This window comes from Triticum aestivum, chromosome 7D (genome assembly GCF_018294505.1).
Source record: "Triticum aestivum cultivar Chinese Spring chromosome 7D, IWGSC CS RefSeq v2.1, whole genome shotgun sequence".
Taxonomy (NCBI): domain Eukaryota; kingdom Viridiplantae; phylum Streptophyta; class Magnoliopsida; order Poales; family Poaceae; genus Triticum; species Triticum aestivum.
Genome location: NC_057814.1, coordinates 228,657,166 through 228,678,880, shown reverse-complemented (window position 1 = coordinate 228,678,880; position 21,715 = coordinate 228,657,166). Strand labels below are relative to the sequence as shown.

Sequence of the window (21,715 nt, the reverse complement as noted above, 5' to 3'; positions counted from 1 at the left end):
CCGGCAGGGCTTCGCCGTCCAGAACTAGTTCCCACCGGAACCCAGACAGCCTTTCGGCTCTACGAAACTATTTCGCTGGGAGGGAGAGAGAAGCCAGATCATGCATGGCACTTGTATGTGAGAAGGGATGATCCTTTAGGCAGCCCCCTCCACCCCTATATATAGGCCAAACCCAAGGGTGGCTTCTCCAAGAAGCCAAGGAGGGGAATACCAAAAAGGCCCTCAAGGTGGCTTCTCCAAGAAGCCAAGCAAAAAGCACTTTCACTATTCATGACGACATTTTTCAGCGTCCGTTCGAACTGAAAATATTTATGTGGGCTCAGAACATTTCCAGTACCCACTAAAATAATTTTCAACGCGTTCCGAAACAATTTCGGTTTAGTGATTTTCATCTGCGAAAAGCAAACAAGAATGCGTTTTCACTATTCATGAAGACAATTTTTCGCGTCCACTAAATCCGAAAATATTTCTGTGGGTCTTAGAATAATTCTAGTACCCACTAAAACGATTTTGGATTCGTTCTGAAACAATTTCAGATTAGTGAATTTCATCTGCGAAAAACAGCCAAAGCGGTACCGGCAGCTCCGAAACATTTTCGGTTTTTATTTCTGAAAATTCCAAAAAGTTTCCAGAATGATTCTGGCACCCTCCAAGAATTATCAGGCATGTGCCGAAACCATTTTGACTTAATGGCATACCCCGAAACAACTTTTTCGGTTTCACCGAAACTCATCCGGTGACCTCTCTCTGCGGTACGATTCCGCTGTCCGAAACTTTTCGGTGTCCGAAACTTTTTCGGTGATTTTCTCTCAGACTCCCTGTCTAGTATTCAGCAGATAGATGACCCTTAAGCGTGTGACCCTATAGGTTCGGTGAAGTATAGACATGACCTGGAACCCCTTCCGATCAATGATCAACATCGGAACCGTGGACACCCATATTGACCCCTATACCCACACGAATGAATATTCGAGTGAACCTCCAGTTGAGGTGAGCTATTCCTGTTGCTTCACGATATATCACAAACACCTGAGGTGAGATTTATTGCATCCCCGTGGGCCAACACTTTGTCCACTATGCAAGTTACCTCGTTACCGGTTTTGTTCTCTTTTCTCGTTTCGTGTTCCGGCATCCCCGTGATCAAATCACAAAGTGTCTGGCCAGACGATGATGGACACCGTAACACCGAGTGGGCCCGAGTATATCTCTCCATCATCGGAGGAGCAAATCCCAATCTCGAGCTATCAAGTTACTTAACATACTTTCCCATGAACCCGTAAGCCGCCGTAATAGCCATCCAGTTACGGATGACGTTTAACAAACCCCAAAGTTCATGAAGCAAGCATGAAGAAACTCGATACTCTCATGGTCTAAGGAATTATGCAAACATTAACTATCTCTGTGTTATAAACCATTAACTTGTGACGAATGAATCTCTTAGCATAACATCAATCCGGGTCGATTCAACACAAATGTTCTCTTAACATTGTGCCCTCAAAATTGCTGGCATAGACATGCCCATGATCAGGAAAACAGAACCATCATGCAACACTTGAGCTAGTCTTAGAGGCCAGACTAGGAATACTTCTTACCGTTTATTATTCCACACGTGCATATGAGTCTTCCTCCGAGCCTCGTGGATATTGCAGACTCGAGAATCATTGCAGTTATAGCATGGAACATAAACATAATTATGAACTCGGAGATAAATAATATCATTTATTATTGCCTCTAGGGCATATCTCCTACAGAATTGGGAGGACCCCAAGTAGGATTCCTCCTACTTGGGGCGCCCCCTTGGCTGCCTCTCTCCCCTCCAACCTATATATATGAGGGGGGGCACCGCTAGAACACACAGCAAACATTGTTAGCCGTGTGCGACACCCCCCTCCTCAGTTTACGCCTCCGGTCATATTCACGTAGTGCTTAGGCAAAGCCCTGCGCGGATCACTTCACCATCACCGTCACCACACCATCGTGCTGAAGGAACTCTCCCTCGACACTTTGCTGGATCAAGAGTTCGAGGGACGTCATTGAGCTGAACGTGTGCAGAACTCAGAGGTGCCGTACGTTCGGAGCTTGATCGGTCGGAACGAGAAGAAGTTCGACTACATCAACCACGTTGTCAAACGCTTCCGCTTTCGGTCTACGAGGGTACGTGGACACACTCTCCCCCTCTTGTTGCTATGCATCTCCTAGATAGATCTTGCGTGAGCGTAGGAAATTTTTGAAATTGCATGCTACTTTTCCCATCAATAAATAGATGATGGGTTGCTAGAGTGACAGAAGCTTAAACCCTAGTGTATGTGTTGCTTCGTAAGGGCCTGATTTGGATCCATATATTTCATGCTATGGTTAGATTTATCTTAATTCTTCTTTCATAGTTGTGGATTCTTGCGAGAGTGGTTAATCATAAGTGGGGGGCTTGTCCAAGTAAGGATAGCACCCAAGTACCGGTCCACCCACATATCAAATTATCAAAGTAACAAACGCGAATCATATGAGCATGATGAAAACTAGCTTGACGATAATTCCCATGTGTCCTCGGGAGCGCTTTGCTTATATAAGAGTTTGTCCAGACTTGTCCTTTGCTACAAAAAGGATTGGGCCACCTTTCTGCACTTTATTTACACTTGTTACTTGTTACCCGTTATGAATTATTTTATCACAAAACTATTGTTACCGATAATTTCAGTGCTTGCAGAGAATACCTTGCTGAAAACCGCTTGTCATTTCCTTCTGCTTCTCGTTGGGTTCGACACTCTTACCTTGCTGAAAACCGCTTGTCGTCCCCTATAGTTGTGGGTCATCACGCATCCCCCGAGGTCGCTGCCTTCATTTAGCGCAGTCACCGCGCCTGCCGAACGAGCTACGCCGGAGCCTGCCGCTGCATCTTGCTCAGCAGTCCAAAACTGGAGCGCCTATGCTCCAGAGTCGCGTAGCCCCCACCTCCTACCCAGCTTCACTAACCGACGCCTCTAGCGGCGACGAGACGAGGGGAGGGAGTGGAGGACGGCCGACAGCGCGACGGTTTCGCCCCCCGAGTCGCCAGGGAGGGCGACACGGACGAAGAGACTCCCATCTAAGACCCAAGGTGTTTGAAAATACGATCACATGACTCGTGTACAACAATGGCGCCAAGTATCCAACATTTTTTTTCCATGTATTGAGAGTCTGACTTATGGGACCTAGCGTGTTTGAGTTGTTAGCTCAAAATGCTGACCTATTTTATTTACAAAATTCAAGTTCAAAAGTTGTAATGATCCGTCCTTTGTAAATACAACTACTCGAGTTGATACATGGAATTCTTTTTAGAAGAGATACTTGGAATTTTTTTTAGATGTATCTGCATTTAATTTAGAGGACGTGTTTATCTAGCGAACGTTCGCTAGTTTCAAATTTGCCAATGAACGCCTCATTTGCCATGCCGAAATAACTAAAATTGCTACGCGTTTTTGAGGGAAATTCATGAAATTTTCCATGTATAGGAAAGGTTCCCAGTGATTATTTATTTACTTTTGCCATCCACGTGATCAGGATACAATGACTGTGCGGGGCGTTCGCTGGAACTGCCTTCTCAGCGAACGTTCGCCCATTAGCATTTCCAAATTTGGATGGATCATTTGGAAGTCCTAATTAAAGCCCACGCATCGGATGTTTGGGATTGGGAAACCAAAGGGTAGTCTCGGAGGAACCAAACGCACGCACGGGGACCAACGCGACAAAGCCAAGAAGTGGAAGCCGGCGTGCGGAGGCGTGATGCGGAGAGAGAAACCACTCTTCCACCAAACCCTTGCCCCAGCCATGGAACTCGCCCGCCGAGCCGCTCATCGGCCCGACGCCGGCGACATCTACGGCATTCCCACCCCTTCCCCTGATGGTAACGGAAATTCGGAACTAGCTCTTGTTCTTCAGTTGTGCGGTTGGAGCTTGGAATCAGTAGAAGTTGTCCTTGTTCTCAGAAAATAGGGGATTTTTACCTGTTTTGTTAGGCACCAGTATCGCCTGCATTTATTCTCTCTCTTTAAGAGACGCAAGAACTGCTCCCTGTCTTTAGGATCTGAATACTTGTGATTATTTTCTTTTTTCCCTATGTCTCGCACACCCATTGGATCAAGATTCAAGAGCATGACAAAAAAAGCCACCTGTTTTGATCCATTCGAGGAATTGATAATGCGTGGCAGGCTAGGGATTTAGTGATTGTGCGACATTGGTTGAAATTTCCAGCACATTTTAGAAATTAACGGCGGCTGTGTTGGGGATGCAGCGCACACGATGATACAAGAGCTCCAACGGGAACTCTTGCACGAGGAAATCCGCCAGCGAATCATCGTGGCCGAACTGGCCAAGCAGCAGGAGCTGGAGCCTGAATTCCGGCGCGAATTCTTGTACAGTGATGTCGATGCCAGGTTCGGGCAGATCACAATGCCCCACCATGGCACATCCCCTTTGCCTCATGATGAGCCACTGGACGTGCCCGCGTCAATTGAGAGACAGCCCGTTAAAGATCGGATTGAGGAATGGTATCGACCTCCATGGTGCAGGCCAGCGAGCGAGAATGAACCAATCGTCAGGGTGAGCGGCTGCTTATCCTTTATATGTTCAATTTTGTACACCTTTCCATTTGATTCATCTTATGTTTTGAATAGCTGGGATGCTGCCATCTTCAAGATTTTTTTTAATTCCCATCTACTCTCCAAATCACTAAAAGTTTGTTCTGTTCCTAAGTCATATTTATTACACATTAAGTAAAAGCTAAGGCTCTAGTTCATCCCAGATATTAGGTGTGTTTTTGGAGCCACCTATGTCTCAGCTAAGATTGTGTCCTTTTTCTCTTTACTGAATCCAGTTTACCATGGCATTATGCATCCTTAACATGCATAAATTCAGCTTGTAGAAACTACTGAATTTGTGAATACCTGTTATGTGACTAACTGCCGTATGGGCTCTAAGCATCAATTAATTTGTTCTATGCATCTTTCATGTGATAAAATTCAAAAGATTGATCGTACATCTGTATTATGAGCAATGTTGAGGACATCGCTTATCGTTAGCGTCTCACTCAGCTCGGGTTTAGAGATTAATTGGAAATCGGCCGATTAATCGATTTTATCGGTCGACTATTAATCGGCCATTTTATTGCAAATCCCAAGTTCCAAACACTAAAATATGTTATATTCAACACCAAAACAATATTTGGCAGAAGTGTTACCGTGATTCCTAGCCTTTGAATCCTCATATAATGGCAAACAAAATAGGACAACATTACATATAGCGTAACAGGGTCCACAAAACGTAAATAAACATAGTTTTTGCAAACATAGTGCTATGAATAGTCCCGATTTATCGGTAGATTCCCGATAAATCGCTTGTCATAGCGATAAATCGGCCCAAATGATAAAAAGTGAAGATAAGGCATAATCTTATCGGTCACCCCAAGAGTGGCGATAAATCGGACGATAAATCGCTGAATCGGAAGATTTCTTGAACAGTGATTATGAGGCATTTGCCCTTTGATTTGTGCAATATTGACCTCTGTGAGAAACTAGCCTCTGTAATTGTTTGACGGTCAGTATACTGATTTTGTACTGTCAAAAATTGTGAGTTCCCAGCGTTTCTACTTATGACTTTCAATAGAAGTGATAACTATGCTTTCATCTGAAAATGAGTAAATTCTACTAATGACCGATGACAGGTTGGACCAGGTTTTATGAAAACATCACATCGCACCATATTGTACAATCAAAATCATTATTTGAGTATGGTTTCACCTGCACTTTGTAGGATTTTCTGCTATGAAATGCGGTGTAGTGTGATCATACTTACAAATCTGTTTAAATCCGTCATTTCTCGCAAATACATGGTACACAGTGCAATTTCCAAGTAAAAGTGACCCTTGTTCTTACTGAGCTACAACGGTTTGTAGATCCTAGGCCTTTAATGGTTGTTATATGCTTGACACTTCCTATCCCATTTGATTCCCTGGAAGCTCCTTTTGGACGACAGTCTTGAAAACTCATTTTGTAACCACTGTTTTCCACTACATTATATTTATAGCTCCAAGAAAACTGTGCACTGTGAAAGTACTTTTCAAGACAAATTCACACATTTTATTTACAAGTATGTAATCTGAATATCTTGAAAGATATTAGTAGTTAAAGTTTTAATAGTTTACTTCTCCTGTATCATTTTCAAGTATCTAATCTAAATACTTTTCTGACTAATCTTTGTCTTGTGACAGTGCTCTACAATTAGTGCGATTGAAATTTTAGGATGTGCTTTGCTCTGAAAACAAGCAACATAATTTACGTATGATGTCACTTTGACATTTTTATATGTTAAGTGAACTGGGCCTCCTCAATGTATAGATTGTGGATAAAATACACTGTGGGGCTTGTAGATACTCTTCTCTAAATACGATGATTACAATCAATTAATGCTTAAACGCTCAACTGTAAAACAAAGCTACATATATCTGCTAGTTGCATATGGTGCCAAACTGCCAATTTCTTGACACCATAAGTTGAATGATAGAGAAGAGAACAAGATAAAGTGCATTCTAAGTAGAATACTGCCTTTTTAGTTACATCAGGGGAATTTCACTCTAATCTATGCAGATCTTTCGTGGTACAGAAATTTGTATACGTTTGTCTGGTAAAGGTGGTAATATCTTCATATTCAATCGATATGATCTGTATGTTGTAGAGGAGAATGGGATTAGTCATGCCATTTTATGCTAATAAGAACTCTATTAAGCAGGCTAAGCGGCACAAACAGGCACTTTCTGGGGTGAAGAGGAAACGGAGTGCAGAAACTCCATCATGGATTTGCAGCGTCTGCGACGCGAATTGCTACAATGAAACAGATTTACAGAATCACTTAAGAGGCAGAAGGCACCAAAGGAACATAGAAGCTCTGCAGGGAGAAGGCAAGGGAGCTGAAGCGAGGCTGCATGAAAGGGAAGTGCCCCAGCCTCCGGAGAAGAACCTGAAACCAGTGTCAACATGGTTGTGCAGCATCTGCGATGCGAACTGCACATCTCAATCTGACCTCGAAAATCACCTCCGAGGCAGAAGGCACCAAAAGAAGATAGAAGCTTTTCAGGGAGAAGGCAAGGGAAGTGAACCAAGGCTGCATGAAAAGAAAATGCCCCAGCTTGCGGAAAATAACCAGAAACCAGTGTCAAGATGGATGTGCAGCATCTGCAGTGCTAAATGCAAATCTCAATCTGACCTCTCGAGTCACCTCCGAAGCAGAAGGCACCAAGAGAACATAGAAGCTTTTCAGGGAGAAGGCAAGGGAAGTGAAGCAAGGCTGCATGAAAAGAAAATGCCCCAGCTTGCGGACAATAACCAGACACCAGTGTCAAGATGGATGTGCAGCATCTGCAGTGCTAACTGCAAATCTCAATCTGACCTCTCGAGTCACCTCCGAAGCAGAAGGCACCAACAGAACGTAGAAGCTTTTCAGGGAGAAGGCAAGGGAAGTGAAGCAAGGCTGCATGAAAAGAAAATGCCCCAGCTTGCGGACAATAACCAGACACCAGTGTCAAGATGGATGTGCAGCATCTGCAGTGCTAACTGCAAATCTCAATCTGAACTCTCGAGTCACCTCCGAAGCAGAAGGCACCAACAGAACATAGAAGCTCTGCAGGGAGATGGCAAGGGAACTGAAGCGTCAAGATGGATGTGCGATATCTGCAATGCTAAGTGCACGTCTCAATCTGATTTCAAGAGTCACCTCCGAGGCAGAAGGCACCAATCAAACTTGCAAGCCTGAGTTCTCGGTGCATGCAATTGAGATGCCAAAACATAAGTAAGCATATAAAGGAATCGCAGAACTTAAGTAGGACGTCTTCTATTTTGGGGCTAACTTATACGCAAGTTGTTGCCTGGGCTGGGTAGACTCAATTCTCCCCCCGTCCCATATTAATTGTCGCTTAAACGGATGTATCTAGCACTGAAATATGTCGAGATACATCTGTTTCAGTGACAACTAATATGTGACGGTGGGAGTATAACTTAGCAACTGTTAGCCTGGGCTTGGTAGACTCAATTCCAGAACTTAGCAACTGTTAGCGGTTCATGCTGAGAGAAGCTCGTATGGCTTCCCATTTGGTACTTTGCACATGAGAGATGCAAAGCATATTTTGGCCATTCTTCCACTAGCTTCAACTGTCATCAATCCACTCTGTTGGAACATTCTGAACAGATCACGAGCTTCACAAATATGCATGTTTCTTATTGTGTTTGTCTCCCTTCACATGATAATTATGTACCGACAATACAAAGTGTGTACAATTGTGAACAAATTAGGTTAGCTTTGCTGAGATCGAGTCTCGGCTCGGCTCAATCGAGACGATGGAGAAGGTACTCGACCTCCACTTGTTTTGTCAAGGGGATCACCCATCGGTCATACAACTCGTAAACCACCGAAGGGGCGACTTTGAAACTGGATTGGCTGCTGGTGTCGTCACCAGTTTCAGTTGGTCCGTTCAAGGTCACATCTTGGCCGAACACCATGGCCTTCTTCTCCACCCTCCTCTTCACCACATCCTCTTGGGCTTGAGATGTCAGCAGTTTCATCAGAGCATCCTTGTCCTGCATAAAAATCGAGAGATTTTACTTTGCTTATTACATGAACCATGCATTCTGGTGACCATTTATGATCATCTTAAAAAGATCAGTTATACTACATGATCATGTCAACACTGGTTTAACTGTTGGGCGGTGAGATGAAATGATCGATGAAGCATGTACCTTTGAACGAATCAAAGCTGTGTATCTTTGCTGGTCTCCTCTGAACTTCACTTCTGCCACGTACCTCCCGTAATTGATCCTCCTTGAGAGCGCCTGCGAGAAGGATGAATTATTCAACATAAAATTGGACACTATCATCACGCGCATTTGGGGTATATATAGAGAAAAACATGCAATGTGGCGTTCCATATCACCTGCAGGCACGCGAGATCCGACGCGGCGGTCACAGCGTAGTTGCCATCATCGCTGCCATTGTTGGCCAGCTGAGGGAGAAGCTCGTTGAAATACATGCCCCATATGGCGTCGTTCACGTTCACGGACGCCGCTCCGGGATGCAGATCCTGGATTGCATTGCGGTAGCACGAGGTTTCGGTAAGACGGCGGTAGAGCTTGTTCATTGTTGGGCAATGGAAGATGCATGGAGTGGAAGCTTACAGTGGTGAAGTTGTATGGAGGCGCCAGCGTGAAGGGCACTCTGGGTTGGAAGAAAGGGACCTCCTGCTGGCTTTGGTACCTTCCTGCCTGCGCAAAAACGTCCCAGAGCTCGTCAGGTTTGTTACTTGTGAGGTTGCTTAATTACTGCAGTTGTAGCACTAGCACAACGGTAACGTGTCTTCATTTAGAAAATAGAACCCGGAGTGTGGTATAGCTTTGCTGTGAATCGAATCCAATGCAATATACTTACGCTTTGTCTTCTTTTTGCTTAAAGTAACAAACTACTTCCTCCGTATTATTAAATTTGTACTAAAACTGCGACAAGTAATATTGATCGGAAGGAGTACCTGGTTTTGCAATATATATACTCGGTCCGGTTTAGAGTTTCCGTCAATCAAGCATTTTTAAGTTTGACCACCATTATTATCCAAGAAATTACAGGCATGAACAATGTTAAATTGATATTACCAGTTTTTTCCAATAAAATATGATTATATTCTGAACCAGAGGGCATATTAATTATCGCTTTCAGTCAACACCTTCCCGGGAGCATTTAACGTTTGACCATAGTTTTCAGACGCTCAAGTCAAAACATCTCAGACCATAACTGCAGCAGAGGTCGTCCTCAGGCCAAAACAATTGACAAGTGAGCGTTGAAAAGAGAAGAACTGAAAGCTGCCAGGCACCAGAATCAAAGAAAGAGAACGAGAGATCAATAAGGAGAATCGCATCATGCATGCATGCCATCGCGAACGAACGATCGGACTACCGCACCTTGGCCTGGATCTGCTCGGACTCCCGGACGAAGAGCTCGACGAAGGAACCGTTGCGGCGTCCATGGCGGCCGGCGGGGCCGAAGCACGGGCGATCGTCGTAGGCTGGCAGGTTCAGCGGGTGCTTGGCCCTCTCGATGAGGCTGAAGACGACGGTGTCCTCCTCCCTGGTGAGGAAGCCCCTCACCGTGTCGAGCCCGAGCCCCGCGCACGGGGGCACGACCACGAGCAGCAGCGTGATCACGTTGCAGGAGAGGAGGTACGTGTACAGGTACAAGGAGGGTGCAGCCATTGGTGTTGCCTAGAGAGAGAGAGGCCCGTGAAGAAGACTCATGGATGTAGGGTATTTATCGTTCCCGAGAAGGATGCGGAAGGATGGTCAAAGAAGTGACGGAATGGAGAGCAAATTGATACTCCCTTCTTTTCGGTTTATAAGGCTTATCTCAAAATTTTAGTTTTTCCGTTTTATAGGGCTTAATTTGGTTGTTCCCCATCACATGTTCAGATTTCAAGGTGCATTAAATCATTGCATGTAAGTATTAAAAGAAAATTGACCAATGCATGTGCTTTATGCATGCATGCACTGCAATTAATGCATTGATAAACACAATTATTTGAGGAAAACAAGCACATTAATTGAGTGGTTTTGCAAACTACAAAAATTATTCCACCGCTTATCATCTATCTTGGTTGGTGAGATTTTTAAGTTGAGCCCTATAAACCGGAAAGAAGGGAGCACGTGGACAGCTATGATTAATTGGGCAGTGTATAGTGCATGTGACTCGATAATCTGTTCTCAGTTTCCAGGGTCTGCGTTGGATGAAGGGAGTGTGCAAGTTGCTGAAGGTTCGGAGAGATGAGAAGTCAGAAGGCGCAGGGTCAAACACGATGTGAACAAATGTGGAGTGCTGTCATGCGCGCATCTCGTACAGGCGGCGGCACATACTGTTGGATCATCGTCACTGGAAAGGGAAATGCTAAAGCTTCCAAGATAGTGGATAAATTTGGCAAATGCGTGATCCGATGATGGTGGGCAGGCATCACCCTCTACCTCCACATTATACTAGTAGCGAAAGGGCTAGCCTACCTAATTAGATAAGCTTAAACAGTCTCAAAACAAAGCAGCGCATCTTCTTGGTGTTTAACGTGTTCATATATCCACCAAGATTTTTTTAGAGAATAGTTGATAGTCCGACTTTATAAATAAAGCCAACATGACAAAGATCCAACAATGTTAGTACAACGTAAACACGAAAGTAAGTTTCTGTAACGGAACTGCTCCATGCACGATACAAGTGCACGATTTATGAACAACAAAACAATCCAGTGGCCGGCAACTTGCTTAATCATATGTATGTCCAGCCAGATTTAACCATCATGCGTGCATCGCCTATAGTTTGTCGTGTGCATAGCACTTCTCTTTCTGTAACACTTACAAGACGCGCAAGCCAAGGATAACAGGCAAAGAAAAATATCTTCAGTTCCCGGATGAGTAGTTGCAAGACATAAGGCGATAGGAGATGTGCGGATCTTGGAGATGATCTTAGAAAAAGCATCAGTGTCCACGGCCTTAGCGAGAGTCTTCTACAACCAATTTGAACAAGAAATCAGTGGATCGTTTAGAGGACGAATGGTCCTTTTTTATAGAAAAGGAAGTTGAAACTCTGAACTTCTCCATCAAAAGATGCACACAATCATATTTGTTTAATTATTCAACAAAGTTTTGGCAAAAATATACATCACACAACCTAAAGCCACCACTCCACACCTACAAACTCAATAACGGGGGATGCCATCGCAACGCCCGTCTAAAACCGAGGTCATCACAGAAAAATGTTCGTGAATTTTAAAATCACAAAATTTGGTTTCCACAGATTTTTATAAAAATGCAGTTTGTAAAAAAAATGTTCGTGAATTTTAATAATGTACTCATATTTGAAAATTTTATTCGCAGATTAAAAAATGTTCAAAAAATTTGAAAAATGTTACTGACATTAATAAAAATGTTCAATTTTTTTTAGATTATTAATTAAAAAAGAGGAAAGAAAAAATGTTATGAAAAACCGTAGAAGAAAAAAAAAGACGAAAAGGAAAAAAAACAGCAGGAAAACGCAAAGTGGACAAACGCCCCCGAAGCTTCATGAAACCTTCGGAATACCGCTCCCTATGGAACCGCTGCAATGCGCCCCGGCTCAAGTCCGGAGTCCACATAGCGACCGCTATGCTTACGTACAAATAGCCATAGGTGCACTCGTGCCCCCAAGGAAGAAACGGTCCTGTACTAGTCTCTCTAATAGTTGGCCGCGTGGTAAGCCCGACCTAAGCATGGCCATGTTCACGGCGGAGGAGCAACACTCTCCTGGCCCTGCCCTTCCCGGCGGCCGCTACCCCGGCGATCCGCTCAGCCTCGAGCTCCCCTCAGATCCTGGTCCCACGCCCCAGCGTCCCCATGATACACGCGAGGAGGAGGAGGAGGAAGAAGAGGGGGAGCCTCTCGACATTAGTATACGTGTGACTACCTGCTGGGCAGTGAGTATTACCGCCTAGCGTCTTTATATTTTTCCAATTAATCTTTGTGTAACTGTTGCTCAATTCTTTGTGTAACTGCGCATGCAGCTTCAGAGCCACCTCTCATCCGCTGGGGAGAGTTCGACATCGATGATCCTGAGTATACAAGCGAGGACGACGAGCATGCACTGGCGACGGACGACGAGGAGACAAATTGCCCAGGTACGTACTATTATTCTCCAGAGCACGCTCTGCCCAAAAATAACTGCCGAGATTGATTCTACAGTCTGCACTGACTTGATTCTTCAGGGAAGAACTTCCCCAGGAAAGAAGCAAGGCGAGTAGACGCAGCATGGATGGAGGCATACACCAAAGGGAACATTGAATTCCAGAGGATGTGTAATGAGATTCTAGCGAGTGGAGATGAGAATGCCCTTCTCCCCGCTTGTCCTCTCAAAGTGTTCCCTGAGGCGTCAGGGCTGTGCATCAGGAGGGATCACTGCCACCACCGTGAATACAAAACCCATGTTACTTCCAGTAGTAAGCCACTGTACTTGATGCCTCAAATTCCTAGCTAGCCTAGTAACTAATCTGTTACTGTGTTCTAAGTATGTACTGTGTAGATACATTCATTTCAGCGACAGTTAATTACGGACGGAGCGATTTTGTATGTAGCAATTTATTTTTGCCATCTCTGTATGTGCAGCTAAATCAACGCTTGGATACCGTGATCCGGGAAAGATGATACAGATCTTTGGACTGAAGGTAACTTGTTCTGAGCCCTATCCGGTCAGTGTCTATGGAGTAGTTGCTGTCCGGGATGACTTGGAGCCACTACGAAATCCTGTCTTTAACCGTCCCTGCAGAGACGACGCTCTCGTGATTCACCAGGTACGTAATTCATCAAGCTAGACTTCTTTTGTTTCCTTGCGATTTTTTGGGTTCCTCAACAATGGTCGATGTTAAACAGTAGTACGACTGAGATTATGTTGATTAATGCTTGCTTGCACTGGTTCTATCCAAAGGAAATCAATATAAGGGCATTTAGGGGCTGTTCGGACTCTCTCCACTCTCTAACTCCACGCCGGAGCGGAGCTGGATCTAGTTCTAATTTGAGGAGTGGCTGGAAGGCCGCTCCGCTGGCTCCGCTCCGTGGCGATTTGCCGAACAGGGCCTTAGTCCACCATTTTCTATGTTCGTGGTGTAATTGTACCTGTGTGGACTCCAGTTAACCCTTCCGTTGCAGAATGCTACTTTTGGCTGATAAAATGGTCACTGGGTCTTAAGTCTTAACTACAGTAATAATAATCCCAGTATGTTGTGCTGTTGCCCCTTTCATTATCTTCTTGAGCGCCGGCTCATCACGTTGCATGTTGTTAAGCATTCTGTGATTACATCAACATGCCGTCAGATGTCTGAAGCTTTCTGTGATTGTAAACCAACAGATGCAAAACTCTACAGAAACATGCAAAAACTAGTCATCTTACGATTAAAGCTCTATTAAATCCCAAGAAGTTGATATAATTGTATTATCAGTAACATACAAAACTGGTCGTCCTATTAATCATATTAATGTTTGTAAGGCTTATTTTACTGACTGAAAATAAAAAAACAGCACGGTATCAGTATGTGGGGATTATCATGACGTTCTCGGTCTTCCTGATATAGGTGAATGCTTACCGTGAACTCTGAGGCGGTTGACATGATATATGAATGAGTGGGGAAAAAGCGAAAAATACATGCATGCCGTACATTTGGAATGAAACGAAACAATATATGTGCTCTGTACTTAGAAACAAACAGTGTTGAACTTTAATTTAAACATGATCATGCATGTCTTATTGAGTTTATTATTCTATTGATACGTACTCCTGATGTATGTAAAAATGGATTGACATATCTCTTTGTGTTCCGACATTTACTAACGTTGCTTAATTGTAGGATTCCCTTGCATTGCCTCTTTGTAGCCCTTGCCGTGGAATGTACATATGGGATAAGGCATTACTAGAAGTTGATCTTTGGGAAAAGTGCGAAGGAGATGGATCATCCGACAAGCGATTACTTCTTGCGCATGCTGAGATTGAGGGGCAGTATGACTTAGATTTGATGATAGATGGGCAGATAACAGGCGACCGTTGCAGCCTGGTCATGGACTACCTGTTGCTTGCAGGGAGTGTGGAGGTTGTCATACAGGTCTTTGCAAAGGTTGAGCACCCTCATCATCTGCGATTCGCCGCATTCATCAGTGGCTTTGCTCATGAGATTGTGCTGTTTGATGGCAAATTCTCTGGTGACGAGAAGCTGCTCCAGCATGTCGTCGCAGTGAAGGCCAAGGGAAAACTGGATGTTTGCTTGGAACTGGAGGAATCGCTGTTTTGGTGGACTTTTGAGCAAGGAGCTGTTGGAGCTGTTAGGTCTCCTGACAATTCGGTCTTGAAGTATGGCCAGTTCGATGTGAGGGTGCTTTTTGCTCCCAAGGACTTCACTGTGGTTGGCTGATACCTGAAGGGAAGTGACAAAGATGCCCCATTCTGTAATATCCGTGTTTTATCTTCTACTGTATATCGGTTGGAATTTGAATTCCGTTTGTAAGCTCTCATATGGCAGAACAACAGACGTTTGACGGTTTGAGGTCTTAATCAGCGGTTTAAATATGTTCCAACTGCAACAGAAGAAGTTCGAGGCCTGCCATGTGTGGTCTCTAAATAATGTTAGAACTGCTTATATGCATGCAAACTGTTATGGGGTTGGTAGTATGTTTTGAGCTCTTATATTTTATTAAATATGTTCCAACTGCAACAGAAGAAGTGATTGCTTGAATAGTGAGTTTTAGCCGATTTAATAAAATCCAACTTTATGAATAATCAGTGTTTTAAAACAAGGCAAAAGACTTACCATTTTCATTGATTGAGAGAGAACTTGTGACATACACGCAGCCCAAGCGGCACAACACTAACTAATTACTCAAGCGGCATTACATTACTCTATGCTTGGCGCTCGTGATATCCCAAAGCGGCTAACAATAACAGCCCCGGAGCTTCTTTATTTCTAAAGATGTGCATGTTCCTTTCTTTTCAAATTTCCCATTTAACAAGAGGGATCAGTTTATCTTTACTATTAAAGCAGTGCATGTTCCTTTCTTTTCAAAACTCCCATCTAACAAAATGGATCAGTTTATCTTTACTATTAAAGCAGAGTATGCGGTTACGAGCACATTACGGTCGTCTCTCATTTCTGCCCTGAAAAAGATGAAACCTTTTTTTGAAACTTGAAAAAGATATATAAAACTGAAAGAAAAAGAAATAGTCGTCACCTACAAGCACACGTCTCACGGCCCATCTCCCCTAAACCCCCTTGCTTAGCCAGCCTTCTCCCCTTTCACCCGATCCCCTTCAAGTCGATTTGTTCAAGGTTGGACTCTGCCTCACGGGATCCTTTGCCGTCTGTGTTCGACCAGTTGTTGGTCCTTGTTTGGTTTAAAATACTGCGAGATTCAGCATTAGCAGAAGAAGAATAATGATTTTAGAGGGGGCATCAATTCAGTCAAGTCCTAATTAGGGACAGTGGAGCGTGTGAGCAAGTTGAAAATTCTCAGAATCCATTCACTTCACTCTTTATTTCTTTTGCACGGATATGGCACGTTCTATTCGAGTATTAGACTCGAGCAAGCCTTTTGTCGACATCCCCAAACTGACGCCGGATCTTATTCTCCTGGCAAGAAACCAATTCATAGCTCAACGTTGATTGCAGTCTCTCACCAAATCATAGCATGTACGATTAATTACATAAATTGTAGAACAACCGTATATCGTATAATTAGGATGCCGGTGAGCAAGAACAAAAACTAGCAAGCACGATGCAAACAAACTCAAGCGTATTAACAAAGTTACAATAAACAATTAACAAACGCCGAGGTTTAAGCCCATATTAAACCTCGGCAAGATGCAGATACATAAGGCCGCTGCTGAAACTATAGTCCATACAATAGGGGGCAAAAGGAAAACGAAAAAATCTGGTGGTGTACAGCGTTCCATCCTTCTACCATGGACAAGAGAGCACAGCCTCATCAGGGAAGAGCATGCTCTGATTTCTGCAGCAAAAATCAGAATATTAACATATGCCCATCAAATGCATCAAATATGAACACTATTTGACTTGGCCCCGGAAAAAAATGATCTCAGCGAGTCAATCCAGGACTACGCATACTTCTTGTTATACCGCTGTCAAAAGAGAGAAACAGTACCTGCAACCCTACATGGCAGCCGACGATGGTTTACTTCTCAGCATGTCGGCGCTTGTGTCTCCTATTGCCATTGTTTCCGTTACCATTACGAGGCGATCTCTTCTGCTTCTTCATGCTGCGTCAACAGGAGGTTTCAAGGCAATTATGTTATCAGTTCACGCAAGGTCGCAGCGTTGATAATTAGAATTGTATTAGCTAACGAAAGTAAAACAAACTACCAGAAGGTTTCTACTAGAAGCCTGTACATAATAAACACAGGTAGAGCCAGCAAAGCAGAAGCCTGTAAAAGAAAATATGGGATGTTTGTCAGATAGATGGCCATCGAGGTTGCTGTTTCTGACTATTTCCCAAGAGTGCTTACCAGGAACCAAACCAACTCCTTAGTCACAAGTGATTTTGTTATTTCATGTTGGTGCAAGTAATCTGAAATGGTTGCTTGAGCCTACAAGATGAAAAGATTTTGAGATTTTTCTCACATGTAAACTACTTTTAGAAGTCAACATTGGCAAAGTTCATAGTGAGAACCTTATTGACTAAGTACAGATTTATTAGGTGCAGATATTAGCTGGCTCGTAGGACTTCATATGAAAAAGGGCCACAATCAATTTGAAAATATTGCAACAAAAGTTATAGATGAAAAATAGAAGGGGAGAAAATATTACTCCCTCCTTCCCATATTTTAAGGCGTATTAGTTTTAGCACGAAAATTAACGCACAAGTTATCGTCAGTTGAGCCATCATAGCAGGAAGCGTACATGGCTCAAAAGAAAAAAGAGCGAGGCATGCACGATCTCTTGTGACCATCTCCAGGAAATTAGAGATCCTCTATAACTACTCCAAACAGGAAATCGACTGCATGTGCCTTGCATATTGGGATTGCATGCAAAAGCTAATACGCCTAACAAAACGGGAAGGAGGGAGTATAATCATGGTCCAGCAAGTTTATTCACTCTTGATTCACAACTTGGGCGTTTGCTTCAGCACACATGCTGGGCTCTGACACACACAAAATAGAAAATGATTTTGTGTCTAAACCATCTCCACCATCTCATCCGACTTCAACACCTATCTATTTTAGGGCCTCTGTGGCCTCCTGGATATCTATCCCCAATGGCTACTAGACAATTCTTGATTGTAACCAACTTCAAGTACATTTGCTATCGTTCAAACCTACCAATATTAAATTGGAATGTGCTGATTTAACTTGGACACTGCTCCATTGCTAGCTGGAACCCACCCATGACATGAGTTAACACTAAAAGGCCACCTTAGCATCTCCCAGGCATACTGTCATCACTTTGAATCCTCCAACCAACCAAGCCAAGCCGGTGGCTCACCCTCAAGGTCATTGTCCTTCACGAATGGTGAGCAACTAAGGACACATCCAACTGGTGACCACAGCTACCCCAAGAAGTTGCAGCTAGAGAGTAGACACAAGGCTATACAAATTGACAGTTGCACAAGGTTGAATTCTGCTTTTTGTATTTTTGTATGTGATTCAGACGCTTAGTAGACTGTCAAGGAAAGCATGCAACCATGAGGTCCATGGGCCAATTAATGTGTGACTGGCAGCTACGAGGTAGGGCACAGAAGAAAGGAGTGGAGCTAACTGAAAACTTTGAAGATCAGATATCAGAGATTCATAAGTAGACACTGACGGCCATGCCGTCTGAGCATGCCCTTTGTTAGGTGTCATGTTCCATGAAGGCCTTGTGGCTGTGTTGTAATCTAGGTTTTCACCTGGTTTCCCTCTAATTAACCGGGCAATTCTCTTCCAATTAATGAAAACGACGAATATTTGCTTCGTTTAAAAAAAGGTTAGTAAATGCTGACATTGGACAAAAGCTGATGCATATAATGTGAATTATCATGATGAGGAAGATAGCCACAAACCTGTCGATGGTATGTAGTCGCAGACTCGAGAAATGTTCCATACACATGAACTGCTCTTTTAGTATAAGGCTTAAGAGTACTCCTAACTTTCTCAACATGTGGCTTCGTGACCTCAGCAACTTGATCAATGTAAGGTTTAGAGATCTTCTTAGCTTCCTAAATCAACAATAAGCAAACTGCACATTAATAATTGCATATAACAAACTACCGTAATAATAGTAATTACCATAACCAACCAACAGTACCTGGAAGTAGGGATCAGAAACTTCTTTAAATTTTACAAAGTGGGGTGTAATAGCATCCCTGGATGCTTCATAAACTTCCACTGATTTTGCCGACGCCTTCTCCACGTAAGGTTCTGCGTTTTTCTTTAGCACAGCCAGTTTCTCCTTAACAGGAACCAATTTCTTCAAACGCAAGAACATATTTTGTCAATGCAAGATAAAGAAATACTTAAGGAGTAAAATGCATTGATCCAATAGCATTACCAGCTTCGCGGTCTCGATATGTGGTTCAGCCCATTTCTTTGCGTGTGCTGATTTTTCTGATGCCTGAAGCAATTTGATAAGAAACATATAAATGATGACTTCATTCAAGCACTACACCTAGAAATTTGAAGTTAAAAAGAACTTAAGAGGTACCTTCTGCAAAAAGATGTCCATGGCAGGTTTTCCATGCTCATTCCAGTGACCTGAGACCACCTCCTACACAAAATTATGATGGAACTAATGAGTAAAAAACAAATGACGGAGGTGCGCATTTTGTGGTTCCATCTTACCAAATATTGGGCAGAATGTGTCACCAACCAAGGTGGCAGCCATGCTCCATGTACCTAAGAAAAAGGACAAATCATCATACATTTGCTTCTTGTGCACACAATCAGAAGAGATGTCATCTAACTTTAGAATCATCTCCAGAGGATACCTTTATGGGTATTAGAATTGTGATACATACAATTCCTACTTAGTGTAGAAAAAATGTTACTACGAGTTGCAATGATAGGATATATAATTACCTCTGTCAGCTGTTTTGCCTTCGTTGTTGCTTCTAATTGCAGCCTCATCAATTCCTCCTGGAGATGAGAAAGAACAGATATGGAATATAAATAAACCACAGAACCAACATAGGGCAGTGCAGTAACAGTTGGAAAGCATATTGCAAACCTCAGCAACTTTAAGAGCACGCTCCGTTTTCTGGATCATACGCTTTTGCTCGCCATTTGCCTTTTGAAGCTAGCAAGGATAAATTCAGAAATAAGAATAACTCAATCCAAATCTAGCATGTTTGTTCAGTTCAATGGTTCTTATCACGCAGGCCTTGGATAGCTTTATAGAAACTAAACTTTGTTCAGTTCTATGGTTATTCATCACACAGGCCTTCAATAGCCTTGGACATTAAATGTAGACTTTCAACCTTTGAGGTATAATGTTCAGTGTATGTTCAGTAACCATTTGATGAACTATTACTTAATTTTCAGTAGTAGACTTCATTCAACAATTATTTACATTGCCATGAGCTCATAAGTAAAGAAGAGAATGAGAAAATACAGCGCTAAGAAAGAAAAAAAAAAACAGTGTTAGATGTTATCCTAAACCTGCTGTATGAACGACAGATTTATGTTATATGGTCCTAACAAATGGAAATGGTCCAATGGTAAAAAAGAGAAGGATTACACTTACTGACTCAAGCTTCGAGTTCAAATCTTGCACCTTCTTCTCAGCCTTGTTAGCTCTAGCTTCAAGTGTTGTTCTCTGGCTACTTTGTGCTTCGATTTCCTTATTGAGCTTCTCAATCTAGAATAGCAAAGATGAGAAACCACAAGCTCATAATTGACAATTTCAACTGTTATTTAGCTTCCATCCTCCATACCTGCTCCTCAAGCTCAACAACCCGAGCAATGGCCTTGCCTGCCTGCTCCTCAGCAGCCACAGAACCTTTTTTCTGCATAAGGAAAAAACATTTTTAAGGCCACAAAGTAATGTTTAAGATACTGTCACGAAATAATGCTTAAGAGTTGAGAGGCATCTCCGTATATCTATTAGTATAATGCATACCTGGAGAGATGTGATCTCACTCTGCAGAGTAGCAATCTTCTGTGACTTCTCCCCAATGTCCTTCTCCAGCTTCGCTATGCCATCATCCTTGCTCTTCAGGTCCTGGGATCTCTGTGCAATGTCCGACTCTGCAGGAAAAACAATCAGACTCCTCACTTAGATGAGGTCATGAGGGTATCTGGAAGGATCATGGCGTGCAAACTCATCTTGCGCAATTAGTAACTGCCAACTGGCACGGCTTTTGGTGAAATCAGCTAACTTGGCATGTCAAACTTATGCAAGTTATTTTGCTCTTGGTGCAAACAAACTAGTACTCCCTCCGTCCCATAATATAAGAGCGTTTTTGACACTACACTAGTGTCAAAAACGCTCTTATATTATGGAACGGAGGGAGTATTATATATTGCCTCTAACAGACATAATTGAACTCCTAGTGTTACTTAGCCTCTTGTTCCAAGCAAAGTACGTCCATTTTTTAAGTAAATTCCAGGCCAATAAAAAATTCACAATTTTACCTCGGCAGCCTAAAAAAGCACGAGCGCACGATTATACAGTACATATGTAACCAGCCACTGCAGTCAAATAATCCTCCCAAAAGGTAACTTGTACACAGTAGAATAACATTTCATAAATAAAGGGAAAACTACAAGGCTTTTGCCAAACCAGTAACCATGCGGATTTGGTCAGGGTTACTCTCAATTCCCAATCATGCATCGTACTACGACAGAGTTAACCTAGCTCAGAGCACGAATCCGGTCGTCCCCGCCGGCCGGCCGGCCCCGACCCAATCCCCTCACCCGCCCACATACTAAAAATACTGACGTTCTGATTCAGACGGTGACCGGGGCGAGGAGGGCAGTGAACTGACCTAAGGCGGAGATCTTCTCCCTGAGCTGCGCCAGCTCCGCCCGGAGCGCGGCCGCCTCGGCGGCCTCCTTGACGCCCGCCGCGATCTCCCCGGCCCCCGCCGGGTCCGCCGCCGCCTGCTCATCCGCGGCGACCGCGCCGGCGGCGATCACCAGCGCCACGGCCAGGAGGAGGAACCGCCCC

General features: G+C 43.5%; 4 protein-coding genes across 5 annotated transcripts; 2 read left to right on the top strand and 2 right to left on the bottom strand.

Annotated features, from left to right (window-relative positions):
• The first annotated feature begins 3,678 nt into the window (after positions 1 to 3,678).
• On the top strand, positions 3,679 to 8,243 carry LOC123169011 (zinc finger RNA-binding protein). The gene is made up of 3 exons (XM_044586874.1): positions 3,679 to 3,880; positions 4,268 to 4,575; positions 6,760 to 8,243. The coding sequence occupies exons 1-3, from the start codon at positions 3,760 to 3,762 to the stop codon at positions 7,777 to 7,779; spliced, it is 1,449 nt and encodes a 482-aa protein (XP_044442809.1). The 5' UTR covers positions 3,679 to 3,759; the 3' UTR covers positions 7,780 to 8,243.
• On the bottom strand, positions 8,204 to 10,304 carry LOC123169012 (chorismate mutase 2, cytosolic). The gene is made up of 5 exons (XM_044586875.1): positions 9,969 to 10,304; positions 9,195 to 9,281; positions 8,954 to 9,100; positions 8,760 to 8,852; positions 8,204 to 8,600 (listed from the first exon to the last, which is right to left on the bottom strand). The coding sequence occupies exons 1-5, from the start codon at positions 10,257 to 10,259 to the stop codon at positions 8,349 to 8,351; spliced, it is 870 nt and encodes a 289-aa protein (XP_044442810.1). The 5' UTR covers positions 10,260 to 10,304; the 3' UTR covers positions 8,204 to 8,348.
• Positions 10,305 to 12,264: 1,960 nt separating this feature from the next.
• Positions 12,265 to 15,279, top strand: LOC123171053 (uncharacterized). The gene is made up of 5 exons (XM_044588716.1): positions 12,265 to 12,496; positions 12,584 to 12,697; positions 12,785 to 12,812; positions 13,182 to 13,366; positions 14,417 to 15,279. The coding sequence occupies exons 1-5, from the start codon at positions 12,293 to 12,295 to the stop codon at positions 14,972 to 14,974; spliced, it is 1,089 nt and encodes a 362-aa protein (XP_044444651.1). The 5' UTR covers positions 12,265 to 12,292; the 3' UTR covers positions 14,975 to 15,279.
• A 950-nt stretch (positions 15,280 to 16,229) lies between these two features.
• Positions 16,230 to 21,715, bottom strand: LOC123164467 (uncharacterized; the record flags this gene model as incomplete). Of its 2 annotated transcripts, XM_044581976.1 has the most annotated exon segments (15): positions 16,230 to 16,565; positions 16,719 to 16,833; positions 16,937 to 16,998; positions 17,080 to 17,160; positions 18,612 to 18,767; positions 18,857 to 19,018; positions 19,100 to 19,162; positions 19,253 to 19,315; positions 19,390 to 19,443; positions 19,627 to 19,683; positions 19,775 to 19,843; positions 20,291 to 20,404; positions 20,481 to 20,552; positions 20,666 to 20,793; positions 21,534 to 21,715. In XM_044581976.1, coding segments are annotated over 14 exon segments (1,348 nt in total), but the record flags the coding sequence as incomplete, so codon positions are not given.